This window comes from Callorhinus ursinus, unplaced genomic scaffold (assembly GCF_003265705.2).
Source record: "Callorhinus ursinus isolate GAN/ISIS: 27379988/994484 unplaced genomic scaffold, GSC_fseal_2.0 scaffold3, whole genome shotgun sequence".
NCBI classification, from domain to species: Eukaryota; Metazoa; Chordata; class Mammalia; order Carnivora; family Otariidae; genus Callorhinus; species Callorhinus ursinus.
This window is the reverse complement of record NW_027397065.1, coordinates 44906865-44930097: the sequence shown is the minus strand read 5'-3', so window position 1 is coordinate 44930097 and position 23233 is coordinate 44906865. Positions and strand designations below refer to the sequence as shown.

Below are 23233 nucleotides of genomic sequence, written 5' to 3'. Positions count from 1 at the left end.
CCGGCACTCTGGATCCTCACCCCTGCTTTGGTTTAAAGAGTCCGTTTTTATCTGACTTTATTAGACACTGGCATACGATTTCATTTAAAAGAAGGGTTCCACCAGAGAAATGAAAACATTGAAAGCCACTGATTTAAGCCAGCCCCTCTACAAAACAAAATTGCAACCCAAACAAGCTCCCTGGCTAAGGTCACATGGTTAGGGCTTTGGCATGACCACTCGGAGCCTCTGTGGCATTGCTATTGCCTCTCGGAAACTGGCTGGGGTGACCAGTCCCTGAGGAAGCTCGGGTGCCGTGCCATGTTCTGTCCTGTGGCCCTTCTAAGGTGCTGGCGCCTTGCCCACAAAGTACACACCTGGTCTCACCTTATCAACATAATTGGCGATCTCCATGAGCTTGTGTTTGGTGGCGTCCTGGTCTCGCCGATTCTTCTGAAACTAAGTGGAGCAAGCAGAGCAAGGTGAGGCCCCAGAACCCCTTCCTGGGCCCCTCCTGGGCCCCATTTCTTGTCTTTCCATTAGCTTTTATTTTCTCCAGACTTCTATGAGCAATTATTTTTATACAATTTCCTCTCCCCCGCCCCCCCCCCCCACGGTGTCAGCTCAGGGAGGGCAGAACCTCAGTCACATTTATCTTGGTATCCCCAGCTGCCAGTTCAATGCCAGCACACAGTAGACATGTAATAGTTGTATAGGAAACTGAATTCTCTTCCTCCAGCCCTTGAAGTCAAACCTGCTCTCCTGTCCTCCAAATTACCAGGTCTCCTGCAAACTCTCACTGTGGCTTAGAAGTGGGACCAGTCTGATCCTCGCATTGGTCATCACTCCAACATGAAGCCATCATCACAGGGATCTCACGAGGCCTCCCTACATGTGATCAATCAACATTGATCAAATTGCCGCTAAAAGTCTACCATGTGCAAAACATTATGCTTGGCACTAGGTAGGACACAGTGTGTGAGATCCTGGTACTGGCCCAGAGGACCTTGCATTAAAACAGAAAGAGAGGGGCTCCTGGGTGACTCAGTCGGTTGAGCATCTGCCTCTTGGTTTCCACTCAGGTCATGATCTCAGGGTTGTGAGATCAAGCCCTGCATCAGGCTCTGCACTCAGCAGGGAGTCTGCTGGGAATTCTCTCCCTCTCCCTCTCCCCTCCCCCTGCTCGCTTGCACTCTCACTCTCTAAAATAATCTTAAAAAAAAAGAAAGAAAGAAAAAGAGCCAGAAATAATAACAATGGCAGATTCTGTATTTAAGGAATACACAATTAAAATGGGCACATAAATAACTGCAATGGGAGGCCACATGAATGACACACTTGGGTGCTGGCAACCAGGACCGTAAGACCTTGGCAAACAGGCTTTGTCTGGCATGCCACTCAGATCGACTGGCAGTGCCTTCTACAGTGAGAAGAACTCTGAGACTCGGTGGGGTTCAGCAGGAAAGAGTGCTGTGCTCGATTACAAATGTCTGCCATGGGTACCGGTGGGGAGACATTTCAGTATGTAGCCTCGCATTGATCATTCCTGCCTGAAAGGGAATACATCTCTTTCAGGTGCAACAATGAAGGGAAGCGTCACAGTGTAAAGATAAAATCTGCTACAACTGCAACCTAAATTTGCAAATGATGGGCATGTCCGGGACGCTGCCATCGTTACAGAGAATCTGGGTACCCATCTGATTTACCCTGTACACACTATATATGGTTCTTCAATTCCAACCCTTCACATCCTTCCTCCATCCCAACCCACAAAAATATTCAAGCAAGAATCACAAAGAACAGCCAGATAAAACACCCTGGGCTATCTGTTGGGATGAGGGTGTGGCTGGCCATGATACAGGGAAGAAAACCGCCGCTTCTATTCTCCCACTGCTTTTGGACTTCTTGGGCTCCTTCAGAACCGTCAATCATCTCACTTCCCCACTGCTTTCTAGAGCGCAATTTGATGCAAAGCCTCATCACTTGGACCTATGACTTGTGAATCCTGAAGTTTCTCTCTATAGAGTCGTCCCATTTCTAAATTGGTCTCACTGCGGAGAAAGGGTTGCAACATTTACTGAATATTTATTAGAACATCAGAGTCAGAGGTCACTGTTTTTCACATATATTAATCCTATCTTTAAACAACTGGTTGACAATACCACCATAAAGTAATGTACCACGTTGTCCAGAACAGCCTCAAGCAGGAGTAGCAAACTTTCTATAAATGGTCAGACTGTAAATACTTGAGGCTTTGCAGACATACTGCGTCCTTTCTACTCCACTCGGCCACTGCAGCTCAAAAGCAGCCATGGACAACACATACAGCGGGAAGCATTTGTGCCAATAGAACTCTGTTTACAAAAACATGTGGTGGGCTGGCTTTGGCCATTGGCTAGAGTTTGCAGATGCCTGATGAAAGAAAGAAATATTGCAACCTTATACTTTCTAGGGTGACACAGGAAGTAAAATGTGGTATATCATCTGGCCTTTGCCAACTACCCCACTTTCTGTCTGGAGCATGACAGCATTCTGCAGGCCTGTTTTTACAACTATCCCATATCCTCCTACAACATCCTGTCTTGCTCTCTCCTTGCCTAGATTTCCCACTTCACCTGTGGAATGAATAAACGGAGAGCTGCCCCAGGCCCTCCCACCTAGGCCCAGGGAGTGAGCAGCTGCTTGGTCATTTTTACCACAATAACTCACTCTCCCGGCGGCTCTGCTCCCTGCAGGACCAAGTTCAGAGCCCAGAGAAGGAGCCTGGCCTGTCTCAGCACCAGGTTGTAAATCACAGATAAGGTAGCCCTCCCCCTCCCTATCTTCCCAACCTCTCAGATTAATTAATTGTCAGGAATACATTTCTGCCTGCGGAGGATGAGAGGCCACTTGAAGAGGGAGTCAGGGAGAGATGGTATGGGGAGGAGGGGATTTGTCATCCTGTGCACCCAGCCTGGCTGATTACATCCCCCTCCAGTGAATCATTCAAAGCCCAGGACCCTGAGAAGTGAGCACATTCCTGATGCACAGGCTGCACGAATCACAGCCTGTCAGCAGTGCCTATGGGGCTGGTGCTGGAGGCTCTCTCTGTGGGAACAGGAAGATGGTCCTAGACCACACCACCATCTTTGAGGCGCCTTGGGGGCCACTTTTCCTCTTGGGGGTCTGCTGTGACCCCGAAGGTCATGAGACTGAAGATGCCCAAGCCCTAACCCACCCCCACTACTTCAGCTTCCAGAGTTTCACACCCAGTAGGTTTTAGAACCCTCCAGCAAGATGCCACTGGGGAGAGTGCAGGGCTAAAGGGGAGAATCACCCCACCTTTACATTAGAGCAGGAGCTTTGGGGGTCCTAGGAACTTTATCTGAACAAACAATTCTGTGGCTAAAATATATACATAAAAGAAAGTCCAAGACCACTGTATGAGATGATCTTAGATCATCTAACAAAAGCTTAAATGGAAAAATGTCCTGGAGTCAGAGGAACTCAGCTCTTTTCCAGTGGCCCTCTCACCACAAGGCAGTCCTGCCAGGCGGAGGCCAGCGTCGTTACCTCTCCCCATGACCACGGAGCCTCGGCTTTTAAATCAGCTTTAGATTTTTCTCCCCACACTGCTCCCCCATCCTACACATACACCAGTCTTTCGAAAGGAAAACGAAAGAGAGAGAGAGAGAGAGAGAGAGAGAAAGAAAGGCTGCTGGAAAAACCAATACCTACATCAATTACAAAGCTAAATTCTTCTCAAAGCAGAACATGATGTTCCCTCTGCCTGAAATGCCCTTCACCTCCACTTTTCTGCCCAGTTAGCAACTCCTTGTCTCTTAGTGGCCGCCTGCCACTGCCACTAACACGCTTGAAGGCAGCTCTTCCGGCCCGAAGCCTAGTGTTCTTTCCACGACCCGCACTGCTCCAGAATGCATGCTTTGGGACCGTGGACTAGGTAAAGCCGCCTTGGGATGAGGTCTTTTCGGGGAGCTGGTAACTGCAACATCTGGATGGGGCATGAGACAGATGGAGCCCCGACGAGTTCTGTTCTAGGGCAGCCCCAGGTGCGGCGCTGGCGTTAGAACATGGTGAGTGCTCAGGTCATCGTGACTGCCCCTGCCCAGACGTGTTTTGTTGTGGCTGAGTCACTACATGAAGTGAGGACTGGAGGTGAAATATGGCTAGTTTAAGCTCTGGGACCTGAACCCACTCTTCAGGTGTCAGCTGCAACATCATCCCCTTGGAGCTTTCCCCATTTCCCAAAACCATGCCAGACCTTTCACGATCTTTGCTCTAATCTTCTATGAAGACCAATCTTGGCAGTCACCACACTTGAGTATTTGTGCTGCTACCGTAAACTCTGATGTCAGGGACAGGTCTGTCTTAATCTCCTGGGGCCAAGCTCTGTGCTCGACACATACAAGAAAATCAAGATATCACTGATGAACAAAGGAAAGAGTGAGAGAGATGAGTGTTCATCACAAATCTTAGGAGCCAAGGCCCATGAGAACCTGGCTGATTTGAGAAATACAGAATTAAAGGGCAAACAGCTATTCCTTAGGTCACTAGTTCTCAAACTTGCCTGTGTCCAGAATCACCCAGAGGGCTTGTTAAAACAGGGATTCCTGGACCCCAGCCCCACAGACTGGGACTCAGCAGGTCTGGGGTGGGGCCTAAGAATTTATACTTCGTAAGTTCCCAGGTGCCGCTGATGCTTTGGGAACCATGGTTCTCATTTGGCACCAAGGGGATTATACAAACGGATCCACACACGGGCAGGGAAATTGTATTCAATCAGATGACTGAGAATATACTTAATATCTCTGCAAAAAAAATTTTTTTTCAAATTTCTATGGAGAATTTACGGGCTCCCTAAGAATAAGCACCAAAACCGAAAGGTCTTCAGACTCAGTTTAAGAAATGTTAATCCAAATAACGCTAGTTGCTAATTTTCTATCTGATTAATGTATGGAGCCAGAAGAGATTTTTTTTCCTTGTTTTTTTTCCCAACTATGTTTAAAATAGCAAAAACAGCCGTTGGTCAGATTTAAGGCCAAAATCACAGGACAAACTGGAGAAAGATGAATGTTTCAGTATTTACCTAAAGTGGTTAGAAGCCTGGAGTGGAAGCTATTGAGAGAGTAGCTTTTCCACTAAAACCCATTGCCTCCCCCTTACCTCTGCATAATCAGCCACGAGGTAAAGCTCCACATACTTCATGGAGTGTAAATCTTCCCTTTTCATCTAAGAAAGAGATATAAGCATATCAGAGCTGTAGAAATGGTGGGTGTGGCCTCATTTAAAAAAAAAAACAAACAACTGCTAAGAAATGGTGCTAGTTAATAAGCAGCGGACCTCCTTACTGATTTTACACTTGATGCTGGTTAGAGTCCCCATTATCCACACTACACCTTCTGCCCGCCATCTTGGTTATCACTGGGGCTGCTCTGGGACTATGAGTCCAGTCCTTTATACTCAAAAATAATGAGCTGAGCAGGCAAGTACAGGGGCCACCATACTGTGAGGGAACATGCTGACAATCAAGTTCCCAAAAAGCAATGAAACAACATCCCTCTATTTTCAGTATACATAAATATTAGCATTTTGTGCATATGGTTAAGTGGTTATTCCAAAAGGGGAGGCATATTTTTTTTTCTTACATTTTAAAGTTTCTGAAATCAGCATCTCAGGGTATTTTAAATGTCATAGTGTTTTTCCCAAAAGCAGTTATTCCATCCAATACAAGGGTATCTCACACAGCCGTGAACAAGATAGTAACTTAGAATAAAAGAGAAACGTTATTTCCTCCTTCGTGGCCATCTCCTTTAATTTGGAAATACTGGATCCAAAGCAAGGATCCTCAGAGGATCCTCAAGATCCTCAAGGACTCCTGCACTGAGACTCACCCTGCGAGGTCGTTTCTTGGTCTGGTTCGTAAAATGAAGGACCCAGTCCCTGGTGGTGGACTTGGAGTACTTGACCCCACAGTTCCCCAGGGGCAGCTTGAGATGTTCAGATCTGTAAATAAGGTGGTGGCCCTCGCTGTCAGGCAGGGGCTCGATGATGTAGCTGAGGTTACTGCTCACCATAATCAGTCCTCTGTCAACAGGAGAAACAGAATCTCTGGTCAAAGATTATAGTCTTGGAAAAGTCTCTTGCTCAGGCCTCAGTTTCTCCATATGCAAAAATGACAGGGTTGGTTTTGATCACTGGTTCTTAACTTTACTATGCGGTCACGCACCTTTTGGTTAAGAACCTGATGCAAACTCAGACTTCCTCTCCAGAGAAATCTGCACATGTATATGAAAGGTGGTATACAATTTCAGGTACTAAAAGCTTATTACAAAGAAGCTCAAAGGTTCTAAAAAGGCTCACCAGGGACAGTTAATAATATAAAGGACGGTAAGACCAGGATTCCAAAAAGCCTCCCAAACTCAAACATGGCATATGACAAATCAAAAGTTGAAACTTAGAGACTCAGAAAATGATGGTCTGGTGACTGGAAAGGAAACAGTGGCCTGGGGGTGAGGAGACCCAAGTTCTGGTCTTCACTCCAACGTTAAGCTGTCAAATGATCTTCAATGAACCTCTAAAAAAAAAAAAAAAATCACTCCAACCCTCAGTTTCCCCATGTGTAAATTCAAATGATAATTTACTTATTTAACAAGACTTCAGATGATTAAATGGAAAGATTTTAGTGTACAGAAGAAACCAAAGCTAGAGGCATCACTGATGGCCTTCCTACTAGCCCCAATGAGGCTGCTCTTTAGTGAAGTGATGTCCACAACCAAGGATGCATGACTGCTCTTGGCTCTTGGTTCTAGATACAAGCACTGACCTCAGAATGAGGACAGGTGTTCATTCATTATATTCTTTCACACACTGAACTCTTAATCTGTACTAGATGTGATCTAGACATCATCCCTGTCCTCGAGTAATTCACAGCTTCATTGGGGGACAGTCATTCATTCCACAAGTATTTCCTGAGCTCCTGCTATCTGCCCGGCATCGAACTAGTTGCTGAGGATGGAGAAGTGAACAAGACAGACAAAGAGCCTGCCCCCATGGAGCTTAGACTCTGAACCTGGGAATAAATCACTAGAGTATATAACAGAGCAAAAAGATTTCATCGCCTCTAACACTGATGGATTAGACACAGTTGCCTCGGGGCACCCCATCAATGAGGCTTCCAAAAGAAAGAGTGCCAGGACCTATTATTGATCACTGTCACAAATAATCCACGGAAGGGTGAGTACAGGCCCATGGAGCAGGCATCTGTCATCCTTGATATGGTGAGATGAATATTGTAGCAAAGGAATGCACTCAGGGCTCTGGGGGAGGAAGAAGCCCAGGAATAAACCCCAGGGCACCAGCAGCATCTCATGGGCTCCAAAGCCACAGGCCCTCACCTGTCCAGAAAGTTCGAAAGCTAAAGTATCTCCAAGTCAGTCTCTGTCACTCTAACCTGGCAGGACCCCTCCCTGGCTGCCCCAGCTTCCACCTCCCCCCCTACCCCCTCGAATCCCCACCCAGGTTTTGCCCTTTGGGAAGAGCCTGATGCCTGTGGGAGAGATAGCGCCAAGTTCTGATCAGCAGCAGCCTTCCTGGCATCCATCCCTGGCTGACTTCATTCCGGTGCCAGGGAGCCAGACGACTTCCTGGCTGCCTCACCCAGGCTGACACAGCAATCCGGGACCAGCCCCTCAGCAGGACACCAAAGGTGCTCCCTGAACAGCTGGGGGTGGGAGTGGGGCAAAGAGCAAGGGTCACATCCACTCTCGAGTCCAGACAGGAAAGGGCAGAGGGCAGAGCCACCGCGGGCATCCTGCTGCCAAGCTTTCTTCTCATCTTGGCGGACCAAGGCCCCTCCCATGACCTCAGTTTCCCCCAGTGGCTCCAAACACTGGAAACAGAGGGCTTGACAGCAAGTCAGATGATGGTTTTGTGCCCATCGGGTTGTGGCTGTGTAGGTAACACCCAGTGAGTGGAAAATTCCACACAGGAACCAGTGAAGGTTCCAGTGTGGTTGACCAGGCATCCTTTGAACAAGCCTCTGGGTCAGATAGAGCAGAGATCAGGCCAGAGTTTGGTCCATGGTGAATAAGAGCAATCATGGTGGCTATGTAGAGGCCCGGGCACTGTGCTGAGTATTTCCTTCTTCACACTAACATTTCTGATCCCCATTGTACAAATAAGAACACTAAGGCTAGGTGAGGTTAATAAATGGACCCAAAGTCACACGGGTAGTAAGAACTCAAGCAGTCTGGTTCCAGGTCCCACAACCTTAACCATGTTCTCACACTGCCTCTGTCACAACAGCGCTGCAGAGTGGGCCAGAAAGACATCCCCGGTTTATAGACGGGCTACGGCTGACAAGCACTAGTAACTCCCCACGGAGGTGTGATCGGCCTGTGGGGAGTCAGATACCAGTCTGCTGGCAGATGAGAAGACAAAGGGGGCATTTAGGCTACTTTTCACTGTTAGAGGCCATTTTTCGAGAGTTAACCATACGCCAAACACTGTACTTACAATCGTCATTCTTTTTTTTTCTTTTTTCAGTGTTATAAGGCACCATCATGAGTCCCATCTTATAGATGAGGAAACTGAGCCCCAGAGAGGTTGCGTAACAAGGTCTGATGGTTATCTGGAGCCAAAGATTTAAGGTCTGGCAGCCTCTGGGCCGTCTGTCTCCACCAGTGAGTTCCAAACTTAGGGGTCAGCGATCTCCAGGATCAGAGCTCCCGGAGCTACCTATTAGACTATTCTGCAGTGTATGTTAACACTACAGATGTAGGAGACTCAGATTCTGTGGGCTGGAGCATCTGCACTGTAAACAAGTCCCATGGTAATTCCCTGCACGGGCACACTCAGGAAGTCTGGCCTGGAGCCCAGGCTCAGTGGCAGGAGCCTGTCTTTTCACAAAGGCCCAGATGATTCTGTTTCAGAGAGCAGGCAGATATTAGGGCTCAGCAGGACACTGAGAACTCGTGGCCACTCCCCTCCCCTCCCCCTACTGTGGTCCCTGGTAACTCGCCCATGGCACCGCTGCAATCCTCCCCGACTGCCTGGTTTGGAGAAGCCGCCACAAGCCCCAGCACTTTACAGTGAGCACCAGCTTTGACAATGGTCGGGGGTGGGAGAGGATTTCTTAGACTCTAGTTCCCGCAGCCCTGCCCTATCACCACCCCCAAATCCTGCTAGCTGCTCTCCCCTGAGCACCCACAGGTCATTCATCTTTCTAAGAGCCTCAGTTGATCTAATTTGCTAAATGTAAGCACTGGCGGAGCTCAGCCAGGGGGCAGGGGAGGGGGGCCCAGGAGGCTGGGTGGCTGAGACCTCACACGCTATTCTCCATTCCACTCTCTACCCTATTGCTCATTGTTGAGAGCCTGATATAAATGAAATTATACAGAGGAGCCCTGGGAGGTCAGGACAGGCAGGCAGCAGCAAGTGATTCGTGCTTAACTCCTGAATGACCACGGGACTCACCCAAACGCACCCTTGAAGGACCTAGGCAAGAAGCGCTTCCTAGGAATGTGTCCATTCAGCGCTAAACGTCAGGAGACACATCCCACGTCCCTACATCCAGAGCTGCCCTAAGAGGTAACCACCCCGTTCCCCTTCTTTCCCGCCCCTCCCCCCAACCCCAATCTGCATCCAATGAGAAAGAGGTACTAGGAGCATCAAAGGCAGCACAGAAGGAAGAAGGCACATAGGTGAAGTGCTCCCTCAGGAATGGGGTGGCAAGGCACAAGTGGAGAGCATAAGCTCAGAAGGGAGACATACCTGGGCTTGAATTCTGGCTCTGTTGTCTACCAGCATTGTACTAACTCAATAACGCTGGCCAGCTCACACAGCGCACGTGGCTGTGATAACTGAAGTAATAGGGAACGATTCAGTAGCCATTCAGCACACATAGATGGAGCTACTATGTGCCAGGAACTGTTTTAGGCACTGGGGAGGCAATATGACCAAAAAGAGCCCCTACTCTCAACAGACTGCACTCCTGCCCTAAGGTAAATCCACCAATGATGTCACGACTGTCTCCATTCTATAGGTGAGAAAACCGATGCTAGGGAGCTAGGTTTTAGACCAGGACTGGTTTGTCTCCAGAATCTACACCCATCATGACTTAGCAGTATGGCCCTGCACGGGCTTACTCTGTGCCAGAACACAGAGGCAGCCTTTATAATGTGTTCTTCAGAAGGAAGGCCAGGTATTCAAAGGCAGAAGACATGCCCCTCCCTGGCAGAGGGGCAGATGCTGATGGCCTGCTGTGGGTGGATGAGCCACCTCCTCCTGCCCCAGGCGCCCACCTCTCTGGGACCATACACTCTCTGCAGCGCAGAACTTCCAACACTCAGTAGTCCTTCCCGTGATGTGATCTATTTTCTTTTTTAGATGAGAAGAACCAAAGCCCAGAGAAAAGGAATCTGCAAGGTCACCCAGTGAGTTAATGTTAGAGCTGGTGGCAGATCCCAGTGCTCTGGTGAACAGGTTTCTCATTTCCCAGTGCAGCCCTGACCCCAGCCCCACCCCCATGGCCCACTCACAGCCCCTGCACCACAAGCACCATCTGCAAAACAGACGAAGGCCCACGGGAGATGCCAGTCCGGCCAAGGCAAAGATAAGGACAAAATGATTCAGGGAAAGCAAAGCTCAGAGATCACATCGCCAGGAGGTGTGGAGTCTCAAACGCAAGTCCTTTGACTAAATTCTGAGCTCCTTCCAGGCTATCATGCACACATTTTTACACATTCTTCCGCATTCATTTTCAGTCTCATGTTCTCTCTCCCGCCCTCTCTCATAGAGTCCCAGGGCGAGGAATCAGGTATAACCACAGTGAGCATGGGCCCCAGAGTCTGGAGGACAGAGCTGCTATCAGATGATTTATTGTATATCCTTGAAAGACCTTCTATGTAATTAAATTTGTCGGACATTTGTAGATAAGACACTATGCAGCCGTTTGAAGAATGAAATAGATCTATGTGTGCCTAAGACATAACGTTAAGTGAGAAAAAAATTACAGAATGTTATGTATCAGGTAATCTTATTTGGATTAAGAAACACCATGCATACACAGTTATGTCTTTTAGTTATGTATCTCCCCAACAGTGATTAGAGGAGGGGAATGCCATTGGTTAGAACAGTGGGAGGGGATAAGGAACTTTCACTTCTTTTAACTTGACACTTGAAGATTATTTGGATGTTCAACACATTAGTTATGCAATAATAATTTTTAATAAGCATTTTTTAAAAAAATAAATGACTTACCAGTGAGGTAAAAAAAAAAATTGTTTTACTGAAATCAATACCTCTCTTGCTGGCAGAGAGTGAGCTAGGACATATACACACACATATATACACACACACCATGTCTCCTGGAACCCACAGGTTCCCTCACATTCACTTCATCCCAGTACGGTCTAGATTTCCTCACAAATAACCATCTCTCATTACACTGATACCTGCAAAGCATTTGTGCATGCAAGAAGTCAGGTAGACATTTAGATGATGAGTTGTTGATCAGAGACAGGCTTGTGGAGGGGGGGCTGGACCCCCACCATCCCTAGTGAAATGGTATGCCACATCTTTTTACCGGTGTATTTTATAAATATCCATAGCTGCCATGCCATTCTCAAAGGTGTCAGCGGCCCAAATAGGATTATAAAACACGGTATTACCTACCAATGTTCTTTTTTCACAAGAAATATTTCTAAGAGGATAAACAAGAAACCAGTAAAAGTGGCTGCCTCTGAGAGGGGGAGGCCTGGAAATCCTGGGTGAGAAAAAGAACCCTATCTTTCATTGTACCCTCTCTTTTGTACTATTTGAATTTGCTTTTACTATGATCATGTATTACTGCTTCAATTAAAGTCACCCAAACACTGCTTTGGAGAGAAGAGGGGGCCCCTCAGCAATCTGGCAACTCTGGAAACTCAGGGGAACTCCTCTGTATTTGTATTATCAGCCTGAAGATTCCATTCGGTATAAATCCTACCTATTTTCTCTAATCAAAAGAACACATTTCCCGGAGAGAAGCACCATCACTATGGAGATTATTCCACTGAGGCATCATAGCTTTATGAGCCTTGGGGAGGGACTTGAGGGTTACATGGGTTTCAAGTCTGTTGCAGCTGCTCCTTCTCTAGGGTCCGAATGAGACACCTGGTATACGTCTCCGGCTCTTACGCCAGCCGGGCCCACAGATGCCCTTTAGTTCTTAAGGTGTGTAGTGAGAAGGCTGGGAAAGTAAGACAGGCAGACCTGCACCAGAGGGAAGCATGCAAAACACAAAACACAAAACCGGCTCACCCGGTTTCCCCCTGTCAGCACGGCTGCGGGAATGATTTGCGAGAGGCCAAGCCAAGTTCCCACTGCTCCAGACCATGGACACAGAGGAAGACGCAGAGAGAAACAAGTCACACCTGCATGTCCCCTTTCTTCCTTCTTGGGACAGACATTGTTTACTTGCAGACTGCAGGTGGTGGTGGCTGGGCCTGTAAACACCACTGCGAGACCAGTTGGCTTGGCTCAACCAGGTCATCTGAGCAGGGGATTTGGAGCCACGGTTATGGTCTCCCGGCCAAAGCTTGTTTCCTGCCTAATTCCCTCTGGCAGACACACCACGAAGCCTTAGAGAGGAGACATGGCCCAATTTGTAAACAAACATATGGGATCTGCAGCACAAGGAGCACTGTCCTTGCACATGAGCCTGGGTGAAGTCTTAGCATGGCTTCACTGTCACAGGATGATAATAATCCTGTACGTCTGTAGAGTGCTGTAGCTAACATAGCACTTAACATTCTCTACCATGCCTATCATCCTGAAAACTACCTTGCGTCTCCTTTCTCTTCCTCCCTCCTCTTCTCACTAAATGCCCATTTCCTTTTTTACCGCCCACTAGTTCTTCTACCAGAGGAGAGCAAAGGAGAAGTGGGAATAAGGGCTCACGCTCATTTCAAATGTCTGAACCATGACTTTTATTTTCTATATTCCGATGCTCTGACAGCTGGGGCCTTGCCCTTCTCAGGATTAGCCAATTCCTAGGGACGGTAAACAATTTTCAAATGCAAGCTCTCACCCTCTCGGCCAGTCCCCCTGCCCCGATCACTCCAGGGTCAGGTGCCAGACACCTAGGAACGGCCCCTGTGCCCCAGATCCCACTTCAAACTGGCCAATACAAAGCCAACTTACCCTGTCTTGCCTGTTTCTTCCTGTAGAAACCACAGCAAACACTCTTGGCCACATCCCCTCACACCCCACAACCTGGCCCCTGACTGACCCCTATGCTTCCCTATGTGGTATGCCCCCTCCTCTTGGGATCTTGAGTACAACAAACTATTTTTTCAATGGCAGTCATCTCTTGATCTGCTGGCTTTCTCATACCTAAATAATAATGAAACCTCAAGCTCCTCAAGAAAGAGAAAGCGCAATGCCAGTGAATTTGCGGATTACCTGGTATTTCCCTTGCCTCTCCCAAGCTCAGGCCTTCTTAGAACTGGTTTGCATACACTCTCAATGGATAGCTTCTCAAGGTCCCTGCCCAAGGCCAGCCCTGCTTGTCCTAAAAACTCCATGCCTGGGGAAAGTGCCAGGCGCCCCTCCCCCCCCCAACCTGTGCTGACAGGGCCTCTTACCTCATTCCCCGGCAGGTGCTGAGTGTCACACTGGACTGCTCTGCCTTCCTCACCGTCCCATGGTAAAAGCAGTGGTCCTAGCAAGAAGAAAAGGGGGGTGGTCAGGCGAAAGGACACTGATAAGCATGTCAAAGCTCATGTCTCATGAAGGTCAGGGATGATTATATACGTCCTAACTTACAGTCTGCAAAGAGCTTCCCAAGCCACCCTTTTATTTGATCCTTGTAATAGTGCTGGGAGGTGGGATAGAGCAGATGTCATCATCCCCAGTGAACAGATGAAGCAGCCGAGATTCCACGAAGCAGAAAGATTTGTTGAAGGTCTCCCTGTGAGTCAGGGAAGCCAGGACTTCATGTCTAATTCAGGGCTCCTGCCATGACACGTGGCCACAGGCAGCACTGGCTTCTGAAGAGCCTGCCTCCTGCTAGAGTCACCTCCGTGACCCGCTGCAGAGTTGAGATGCGTGTCCTCCCAGAACCTCAGAATGTGATCTTATTTGGAATAGGGTCTTTACAGATGGCCTTAAGAGGAAGTCATACTGGACCAGTGTCCTTTGAAAAAGAGGGGAGGACACAGAGAGCCCGAGGGCGAGAGAAGAGGCCACTTGAAGATGGAGGCAGAGATTAGGGTGATGCAACTACAAGCCAAGGAGTACCACAGACTGCCAGGAGCCACCAGAAGCTGGAAGACGCACGGAACCATCCTTCCCTAGAGACCACAGAGGAAGCCTGGCCCTGCTGACACCCTGATTTTGGACTCCAGCCTCCGGAACTGTGTTTTATACCCTCAAGTTCACAGTGCTTTGCGACAGCAGCCCTGGGAAATGGAGAACTCCCCCACTTCCCCACCTCCCCTGAATCCCTGCGTGTCTGGATCAGACCCAATTTGGCACCTGCATCCACGGACGCTTAGAATTCTGATGCTGTTCTCACATCGGCGCGTCTCACAGCCATCTGGTCTCCCTGACCTGGCTGGACTCCTCATGACTACAAGCAGCTGCCGAGCACTGCTCCAGGCCAGGGCACCGGCTAGGCCCGGGAGACACGACAAGGAGCGAACAGGCACAGTTCCAGCCTTCCTGGGACTTAGCGTCTTTCAAGAGCCAATCTTAATTAAAAAGCCATATAGAGCTTTAATTACAAACTCTGAAGAGAGGCTTGAAATAAAAGTTAGAGGGGCCAGCAGGGTGTATTATAAGTAGGGGAACCAGAGCATCTAAGAGGCCACCCAGGACACGGCTGGAAGCACTGAAGCACCAACCAGACAAATGGGCACAGCCCAGGACTGTCCCCAGCACACACAAGGGCACACTCCTACAAACTTCTCCCCAAATGATTCAAGGGAGCTCAGCTGCTTAGAACAGAGAGAAGGAAAAATCCCCAGGGCAGAGCCAGGTTCTGCAAAGGTGTTAGGAAGGGTCTGAGCTATGCAGCTACAGACACGGGAGCTTTATCTCTCCCTCCCAAAGCCCGGGCAGGGCCAACCAGAAATCTCAGGCATCTGCCTACAAAACAGTCCCAGCGATCCATCACTAGGACCATGCTTGCTTGCGGTTATTCCTCGATCCCCAGCCGGCAGGGATGTGACCCAGGAGACAGCAAACCCATTTGTCCGTATTCTCGGGCCCTGTCTCCCGCCCAGCTCCAGGCAGGGGTATGGCCTGATGATTAAATTCAGGGATTTTGGCGTGGCCAGCCCAGATTTACATGCAAGCTCCCACACCTGCCAGCAATGGAAACAGTTCCACAACCTCTCTCAGACCTCCAGCATCTTCGGTCTCTACTTCACGAGGTAGTTGTGAGAATACTCTACATCAAGGACCTGGCACAGGGTACTTGGCCCAGAGTGGCTGGCAATAAACCTTAGTGATCATGATACAGGCATTAAAGAGTCCTTGTCAAAGGCAGAATGTGGCCTCGAGGGAGCTGGAAGCCCACCAAAGGCCTGAATCCTCAGTCGTCCCACACCAGGTCTGCGTCCTATGCAGCTGAGCCTGCAGCCAGATCACAGACTACGGGCCAGGCTGGCTCTCAGCTCAGGGTCAGTGTCCAGACCACTGGTGCCCTTTCTCCTGGCGACAACGCGCTGGCCAGCTGTGTGGTTCGGCTCCTCCACCCATTCAAGCTCAGGCGGTCAGGAGGAGGGCAGGCAGCGGCCGCTCTCTTTTGCATCCAACTCTCCTAGACTTCAAACAAGCCAGATCCCAACCTTCAGAGGAGCACAGAGGAAAGCCGCTGAGTCAGCACCTATGAAGGAAGGTGAGGCAGGCACAACCCTCCTTCCAGCCAGGATTCCATCTGCTTGCTGATGCCAGCCTGTCACATGGTTTGCCCCCTCCCCCTGGATTCCAAACTTGGAGATGCATCATCAAATACCCAGCTCAGAACCCAGCCATGGGGCCATCAGCTCCACAATCCGGGATCATTCACAGGGGGAAGAGGGAGTCAGGCCCGTATAGGGTAAATGCGACTCACAGATGTTGGAATGACAGAGAATCAAAAAGCTCAGAAAGGACCGTCAGCTGCCGTTTCAAAAATCTGGGTACCTCTACAAATCAAGAGAATTCAAATCCAGGGATGAGTGTGAAGAATTCCTGGGAGCTGAGGATTTCAAAAAGAACCTAGAATAGAATACACCATTTGCCATCTTTGGGCTGATGCTAACAGTGTTTGCTGAGTGCTCTCTGAAATAGCATAACGGACTTTTGTAACATGCTTGAAATTGACCAAGGGCTTTCACAATATCATCATGACCTGTGCTAATGATACCTGCCATTTACTGTTGTAAACAATGAGGGCTAACTAACATCCATCCAGCCCTGACTACTGGATAAAAAACTAATGGAGATTTTTTTCCTTTAATTCTGACAGCTTTATGAGGTAGGTATTTTTACTCCCCCCCCCCCTTTTTTTTAAAGGAAATTAAAGGCGGGAGAGGTTTCCAGTCACAAGGTCACACAGCCAGATGGAGACTGGAACCAGGGCAGCCTGACCCGAGACTTGACAACCTCTCCAAGCAAAAGCAGCCCCAGGAAAGTGTGCAGGACTGAACTGACCATAGCCCTAGTCTCTTCTGGCACCACCAGGGACTTAATTCTAGTCTAAGCCTTGCCACTCACTGGTTATCTGAACATTAACATGTTACTTTGTCTCTTCTCTCAATTTCCCCATGAGTAAAATGTGGCGCTGGGAGAGATGTTTATAAATTCCCACAAAATCGGTGATTCATCTTACCCTTCTATAGCTCAGAGAGATCTCTGAGCTCTCAGATCTTAATATATCCAATTTTCTGATGAAGAAACTCAACACCAGTGGGGTCAAAAGGGTTGGTTAAAGTCACATAGCTAGTTAAAGCCAAGTCTACAAGCCTGGCCTCAGACCCCAAATCTATAACTCTTACATGCCCAGAGAATGAGTTTGATGGTTCCCCAAGTTCCCAGGACCTCCAGCCAAGGCTGACGGTAGGGCGTGGCCCTCCACGTTTGGGTCAGGCACAGCTAAATGGTGTATTCTATTCTAGGTTCTTTTTGAAATCCTCAGCTCCCAGATAAGAAAGCTGAGTAGGAGCTCCATGAGGCTGGGTGGGAGCTTTGCAAGAGTCCAATAGGAGGGGATGTATGACAAGAATGGGTTGTCCCATGCTGCAGCTAGGATGTGCTTCGGTCAATAAGACCTTCAGGAAGGAGGGGTGTTCTGGGGGTGAGGGGAAGTTCTCTTCCACTCCTTTGTTTCTGAAAGGCCCTCACAGCATCTCTGCCTAATGCTGAGAGCACAAAGAACAAGTAAATGAACAGTCATGAAGTCATCGCATTCCTTCTCAGCTTCTCGGCCTGAGGGGGCCACCCAAGGGGGCTTTCACAGCAGGAAGTATGAGCTCATGGCAAACTTGTGCACTGAGACCCTTTCTTGAGCTTCGGGTGGAGAAGTGCAAGAGCCAAACTCAGAGGACAGTGCTTTGTGAGGTGCTGGGGCTTTTAAGGCATGCCTGCACCTCTCCCTGGAGGTCTCGATGATGGAGGAAGTTTCGACCAAGGGGCACTGACGAAGGTGTGGAGCCACGGCTGAATAGCCTCCCCAGCGATGAGAAGACATGCCCACCTTGCCTGCTGTGGGTACTGGCCACACTCCTGCTCCTCCCCCCTCCAGAAAGGCCTTGGTGAAGAAGCCAGCATTGATGGAACACAGCTCCTCAGTTACCAGATTACTATGCTCCAGACCTCTCAGATCTATCAAAACTTAGCAGTCCTGGGTCCCTTTCCCCATTCAAGGCGAATCTGATAAATGAACCTAAGCTTTTACTGCCGGAGAGTGGCTGTCATTGCCTTTTGGCCACCTGCACTCTAGCAGGGATATTTTAAAGATGGGCCATGGAGGAATCTCCAATCCCATGTGAAGCTGCCAGAGGAGCACTGAGGCAGAGGGACCTGTCCTGCGGCCCCGTACACCACACTTCCCCATCTGCATGCCACCAACGTCCATGATGTCCTGCCCCAAAGGCAGAAGACCACTGCTGCTTCTGCTGGAGTCCATCTTCCCCCCTTCACCCCATCTCATCCGCGCAGTCTGAGAAGGATCACTCTCACCCAGATTTTCTCATCTTGGGCACTGCTGACATTTGGGGCCAGATAATTCTCCGTTGTGGAGGGGCCGCCTTATGCACTGTAGGACATTTAGCAGCGTCCCTCCCTTCTACCCGCTAGATGCCAGTAGCATCCACCTCCCAGTTGTGACAGTCAAAACTGTCTCCAGACACTGCCAAGTGTCCCCTCCTTTGCTGGCTGAAATGGTCAAACAAATAGAATATTTAAGGGTAACTGCAGCTGATTAAAACTGATATATCATTAAACATATTTTCTTTGCATTATGGTAGTTACCCACATGTTAACAAAAGTTTAAGTAAAAGAAATGACTTAAGCAAAATCACTCCTAGCTGAGGAACAATGTTCTGGTCCCACTAAAGCTAACAGGTCCCCCAGTAGGAAAAGTCAGCAAACCATGAAATGGGTACAATTCACTACCTTAAATGCCCACCAGTGGGGTATGGTGAAGCACACTAAAAAGAATCCATCTGACAAACCATTTGAAAGACCGTTTTTTGTTTTTATTTTTTTAAAGATTTTATTTATTTGAGAGAGAGAGTGTGCTTGCAAGCAGGAGGAGGGGGAGGGACAAGCAGACTCCAAGCTGAGTGCAGAGCCGGATGCAGGGCTCGATCTCATGACCCTGAGATCACAACCTGAGCTGAAATCAAGAGTTGGATGCTTAACCAACTGAGCCACCCAGGCGCCCCTGAAAGACCATTTTTTAAATGACAAGTCTTTGTGCAAATATCCAAAATCAAAAACATCTTTGAGGGAAAAAAATATCCAGTATGAAGATGGCTGCAAAACAAGAAAGTCTGTATAACCTAAAATCACATTAAAAAGGCAGACTACAAAACCTTATACATCTATATGGAAAAGGATCAATTAAATATCTTAATGAAGCAAAATGGCAAGATTACCAGTAATTCATTTCTTTCACTTAAACTTTTAATAATATGTGGGTGATTAACATCCAACAAAAAAAATGTATGCTTTTAATTTTAGTCAGATGCAATTACCTAAAATGCTGTTTGTCTGACCATTTTAGCCAGCAGAGGAGAGGGCACCCTTATGAAACAACAAATTCACGCCCTTGGTCTTGGGTCAGGGCAAACAATCCCTTCAGAGGGGGGACTGTCTCCACCATATATCGCCTCACTCCCCAGCGGTGGGTCCAGGATAGGCCAACTGTAGATCTCTGTTGACCTGAACTTACCTCAGATTTCAGCGTGGTGGTTTGAGGGTTGCCACTTGGAGTATAATGGGTTTCCGTGTAGGCTGGAGCAAAAAGGTGCCTGCAAAGAATAAACACAGGCATTTGTCTCTTTAGGTGATGGCCTCCACCCTCCTGGAAACAGTAGCCAGTCATTCTAAACGACCCAGGAAGAACCACCCAACCATCTCCACGCAGAAGAAAATTAGCCGCCATAAGGGCCTAAGGAACAAAAAGAAAACCGGGAGGAAGTTGATTAATTTTGTATTCAATGGGTTCATCACTTCATTTGGACACAACCAAGTAAAGTAGACAAAACTAAAGCAGTGGTTGCAACTTTTTCTGGGTCCTAGGAATATACACATGCAAACACATACTCAGAATTTCCCAAGGTCTATGGACTCTATTTCATACCTACATTGATAATGTTAGCACTGCATCCACCAACTTTCAGTATCAGCATGCCAGTTTTTCTTTAAGGGAAACCCTCTTTCCTGTTCCATGTTTTGGTGAGATTGTCAATCAAGGTGTCCCACCTGGCCCTGGCCAAGGGTGGCCCATGATCCAAGCTAAGCCAATGGAGTGATGTTGCAAAAACGGAACAGATGGGAGCAATTCATCTGTTCCTTTGTTCTTGCTGCATGGATTCCTGGCATGGCATCTGCCTGCCTTTTCTGAAACCTAGTGGTTCAGATTTCCTGAGACCTGGTAGTTCTATGTGTTACCCTTAAAATAAATTCCTTTTTTCTTTTCTTTTCTAAAATTGGACATTGGTTTCTCTCTTGCCACAGACCCCTTGAGGCTGAGGCTAAGAATCCCTCACCAAAGGCAAGGCAACACCAAACAAGGTTCCTAGAATTTCTCTAAAAGTTAAAAGAAAATTAAAAGAGCCAAATGGATGTTTCAACTAGCTCAACCACATTAAAAGCAAAATGCATCTATAGAAAGTTGAGGTCCTGGTGCAAAAAGATGTTTAAGGTCCCTAAGAGAAGAAAAATTGGGAATCTAACAAAAAAAGAATTAAGTGGAAATGCATGAAAAGGGCTTAACACCAGGCCTGGCATCACAGAGTGAACTTAGTAAAGGTCAGCAATCATCATCATTGCTTTCACCAGGGATTATGATGGAAGAACCCAGAAAAAGAGATGGAATCTACCTATTTTCCCCTAACTCTCCCCAGCCATTAATGCTCCAGTTGATCACTTGAGAGAGGTGAAAAAGCAGTTAGCTCATCCCTGCAGCCCCACTTCCTGGGTCTGCTTTCACAGACAACATTATGGACAGCTAGTCATGGGTTCAGAGTTCAATGGTCTATCCCAGTGCCAGTGGGAGATCTGAATTTTCCCACAGGAAATGCACTCCTGGCAAATACATTCTTAACCTCTTTCTGAGTCTTGGGGTGGAGGGGAATCATTCATTCAGTGACATCAAGATGCTCCAAAGAGAACATTCCAGATTGAACCTCAGAGGCGGTCCACATTCTCGTCAGTCCCTGGCCATGTCTTCAAAAGGGTAAGCATCTTCCTATAGCTTTTTATTCTGAGGATCTTATCATAGGACTCTCAGAGCCTCAGGGTTAAAAGGGACTTTTGTAATCAATTAGCCAAACTCACTAGACTGTGGGCTCCCTAAGAACAAGGGCACAGGTGCTTTGTTCAAGACTCCTCCTTACCTCCCAGCACCTCCCAGGCAGGCAATATATGTTTATTCTGTGAATAAGTGGATGGATGGATGGATGGATGGATGGATGGATGGACGGATGGATGGATGAAGGAATGGATGAACCTTCTACCTTGTGTAGGAATCTGCCAGATGGCCATTCAGTATAGGACATCTCCAGTGACACAGAGCTCATGAGACCACCCACTCCATTTCGGAACACATTTAGTAGTTAGAAAAAGTTCTTACATTGAACCTCTCTGTAACTGGCACCCACTGGCCTCATTCTGTCTTTTGAATCCACATGGAACAATCTGCTTCCTTTTCTACCTAACCGCCATTTCAGGACCAGCAGCAGCACCTAGGAATTAGTTAAAAATGAGATCATTGGGCCCCACCCCAGAAGTACTGGGGCAGACAGAAATTCAACCATCCATTGTAATAACTCTCTAAGTGATTTTGATGTAGAACCACCACCCTAAATCACAAGTTAGTGAGTTACTTTTAAGGTAGGCAGCACACCTCAGAGATATCAGTGTCTCACTCCCTCCCCATCACCTTCCTGCCTCTACCATATCCTGGATCATTCTCAACTCGAAAAACCCAGAAAAGTTCCATCAAAACAGTTCACACATATTTATGTGTTAAACCATTTAACACACCTATGTACAACACACCTCTGAGTTAGGTCCTAATCCTTTCCCCATTGTGTAATTGAGGACCATGGGAACTCAGACATTTAACTTGTCCAAGTTCTCCTGGCACAATGTCAGGGCCAGGTTTCAGACCCCAGTCTGTTGGCCCTGACCATATTACTTAAGCACTCTTCTGTTCTGTTTTCTTAAAAAGTGGAAGCTTCACTTCCAGGAACCAGTAGTCCAAACCACAATTTGATAGTAATGATAGTAGCCTTGAGGACATACAGGATGTCTCAAAAATGTCATGAGCTATTAGATGTGCATATATGCAGAGAAAAATATGGGTAAGCAAAGCACTTGGCAGGAGAAAGAGGATGAATACATAAGAACTTCAGGGCGAGTTTTTTGAAACAACAACCCTTTCCCCAAATGGGGTTGCAGATGTTGTCCAGGAAGGTCCTTTTTTCCAGAAGCAAAAAGAAGGGTTGTGTTTCATCACCACCACCCGTGCAATTTTACCGTGAGACAAAACACCACTTTCAAATCCTCCCCACTGCCCAAGCCAGGCCCACCCATGCCTATGTGTCCATGTGGTATGCTGGCAGTGCTGTCGGGACTCAGAGAGGGGGCCATGGAGCAGCCCAGCTTGGCCCATCTGCCCCTTTTCAGCCACATCTTGTTCTCATCTCCTCCCTGACAAGGGGCTGGCTCAGCAGATCAGCAGGAAGCCATCTCTCACCACTGGAGTGTATTAGGATTTTCAGGAAACAAGTTGTGAGTGATGTGCCTCCAGGAAGGGAGAAGGACTGTCCAAGATTTCCCACCCCACCCCCTCCTTTTTCTGGCTTTGATGGAAAAGCAGTTTCTATGAAATGCTCCCCCGCCTCCATGCACACACCCTCCAGGCTCACAAGCCCACAAGGCAGGCAGAGACGGTATCCCAATGCTAATAGCAGGCAGCATGGAAATGCTCACTTTGGGCAAAACCAAGGTTGCTTAGACCCCAACGTCCTCCAGCAAAACCTGCATCTTCCGAATCCCACCTGGGAAAAGAAGCTGCCCCCCAAATACTAGACATAAGGTTGCTCTCCAGGGAATGACAACAGAGTTGCCTCGTGGCAGCCTGAGCCCTGGGTGTAGGTGCAGCCGGACCCCAAAAGCACACTGCAGTCTGAAACAGCCCTGACCCCTCTTCCCTAACGTTCAGCACCTTCAAAACCAGAACAATCCCTTTAAGGACTATTTGCTATCAGGCACATGTCAAACGCCTCTCTAAACTTCAATCTCTAAAACTCCCTCTGGGGGGAGAAGCAGCAGGGCTCAAAGAAACATCTTCTCTGAGCTCAACCCTCCTTCCTCTGCTTGAGATAAGCACCTGGTGAAGACAAAGTGATAACAATTTCTAAACCACCTTGAAAAACAACCTATACAGCCATGCTCAGCACAGCTCAACATTACTTAGCTCATCCCACAGTGGCTATTTTTACAGACACCTCCTTCCTCCAGAGCTTGCTCCATCTAGGTCTTTCAAGAGTAT

At 48.0% G+C, this 23233-nt stretch overlaps 1 protein-coding gene across 3 annotated transcripts in view; it reads right to left on the bottom strand.

Moving 5' to 3' along the window:
* ADAM19 (ADAM metallopeptidase domain 19) overlaps positions 1–23233 on the bottom strand; it is an 81057-nt gene that overhangs the window by 30449 nt on the left and 27375 nt on the right. For all 3 annotated transcript variants that reach the window (XM_025867140.2, XM_025867141.2, XM_025867143.2), the window contains 5 exons: positions 19403–19481; positions 13605–13681; positions 5871–6063; positions 5143–5208; positions 367–438 (listed from right to left, as the gene is read on the bottom strand). In XM_025867140.2, the coding sequence (XP_025722925.1) occupies positions 367–438; positions 5143–5208; positions 5871–6063; positions 13605–13681; positions 19403–19481 (487 nt within the window). The remainder of the gene's footprint in view (positions 1–366; positions 439–5142; positions 5209–5870; positions 6064–13604; positions 13682–19402; positions 19482–23233) is intronic.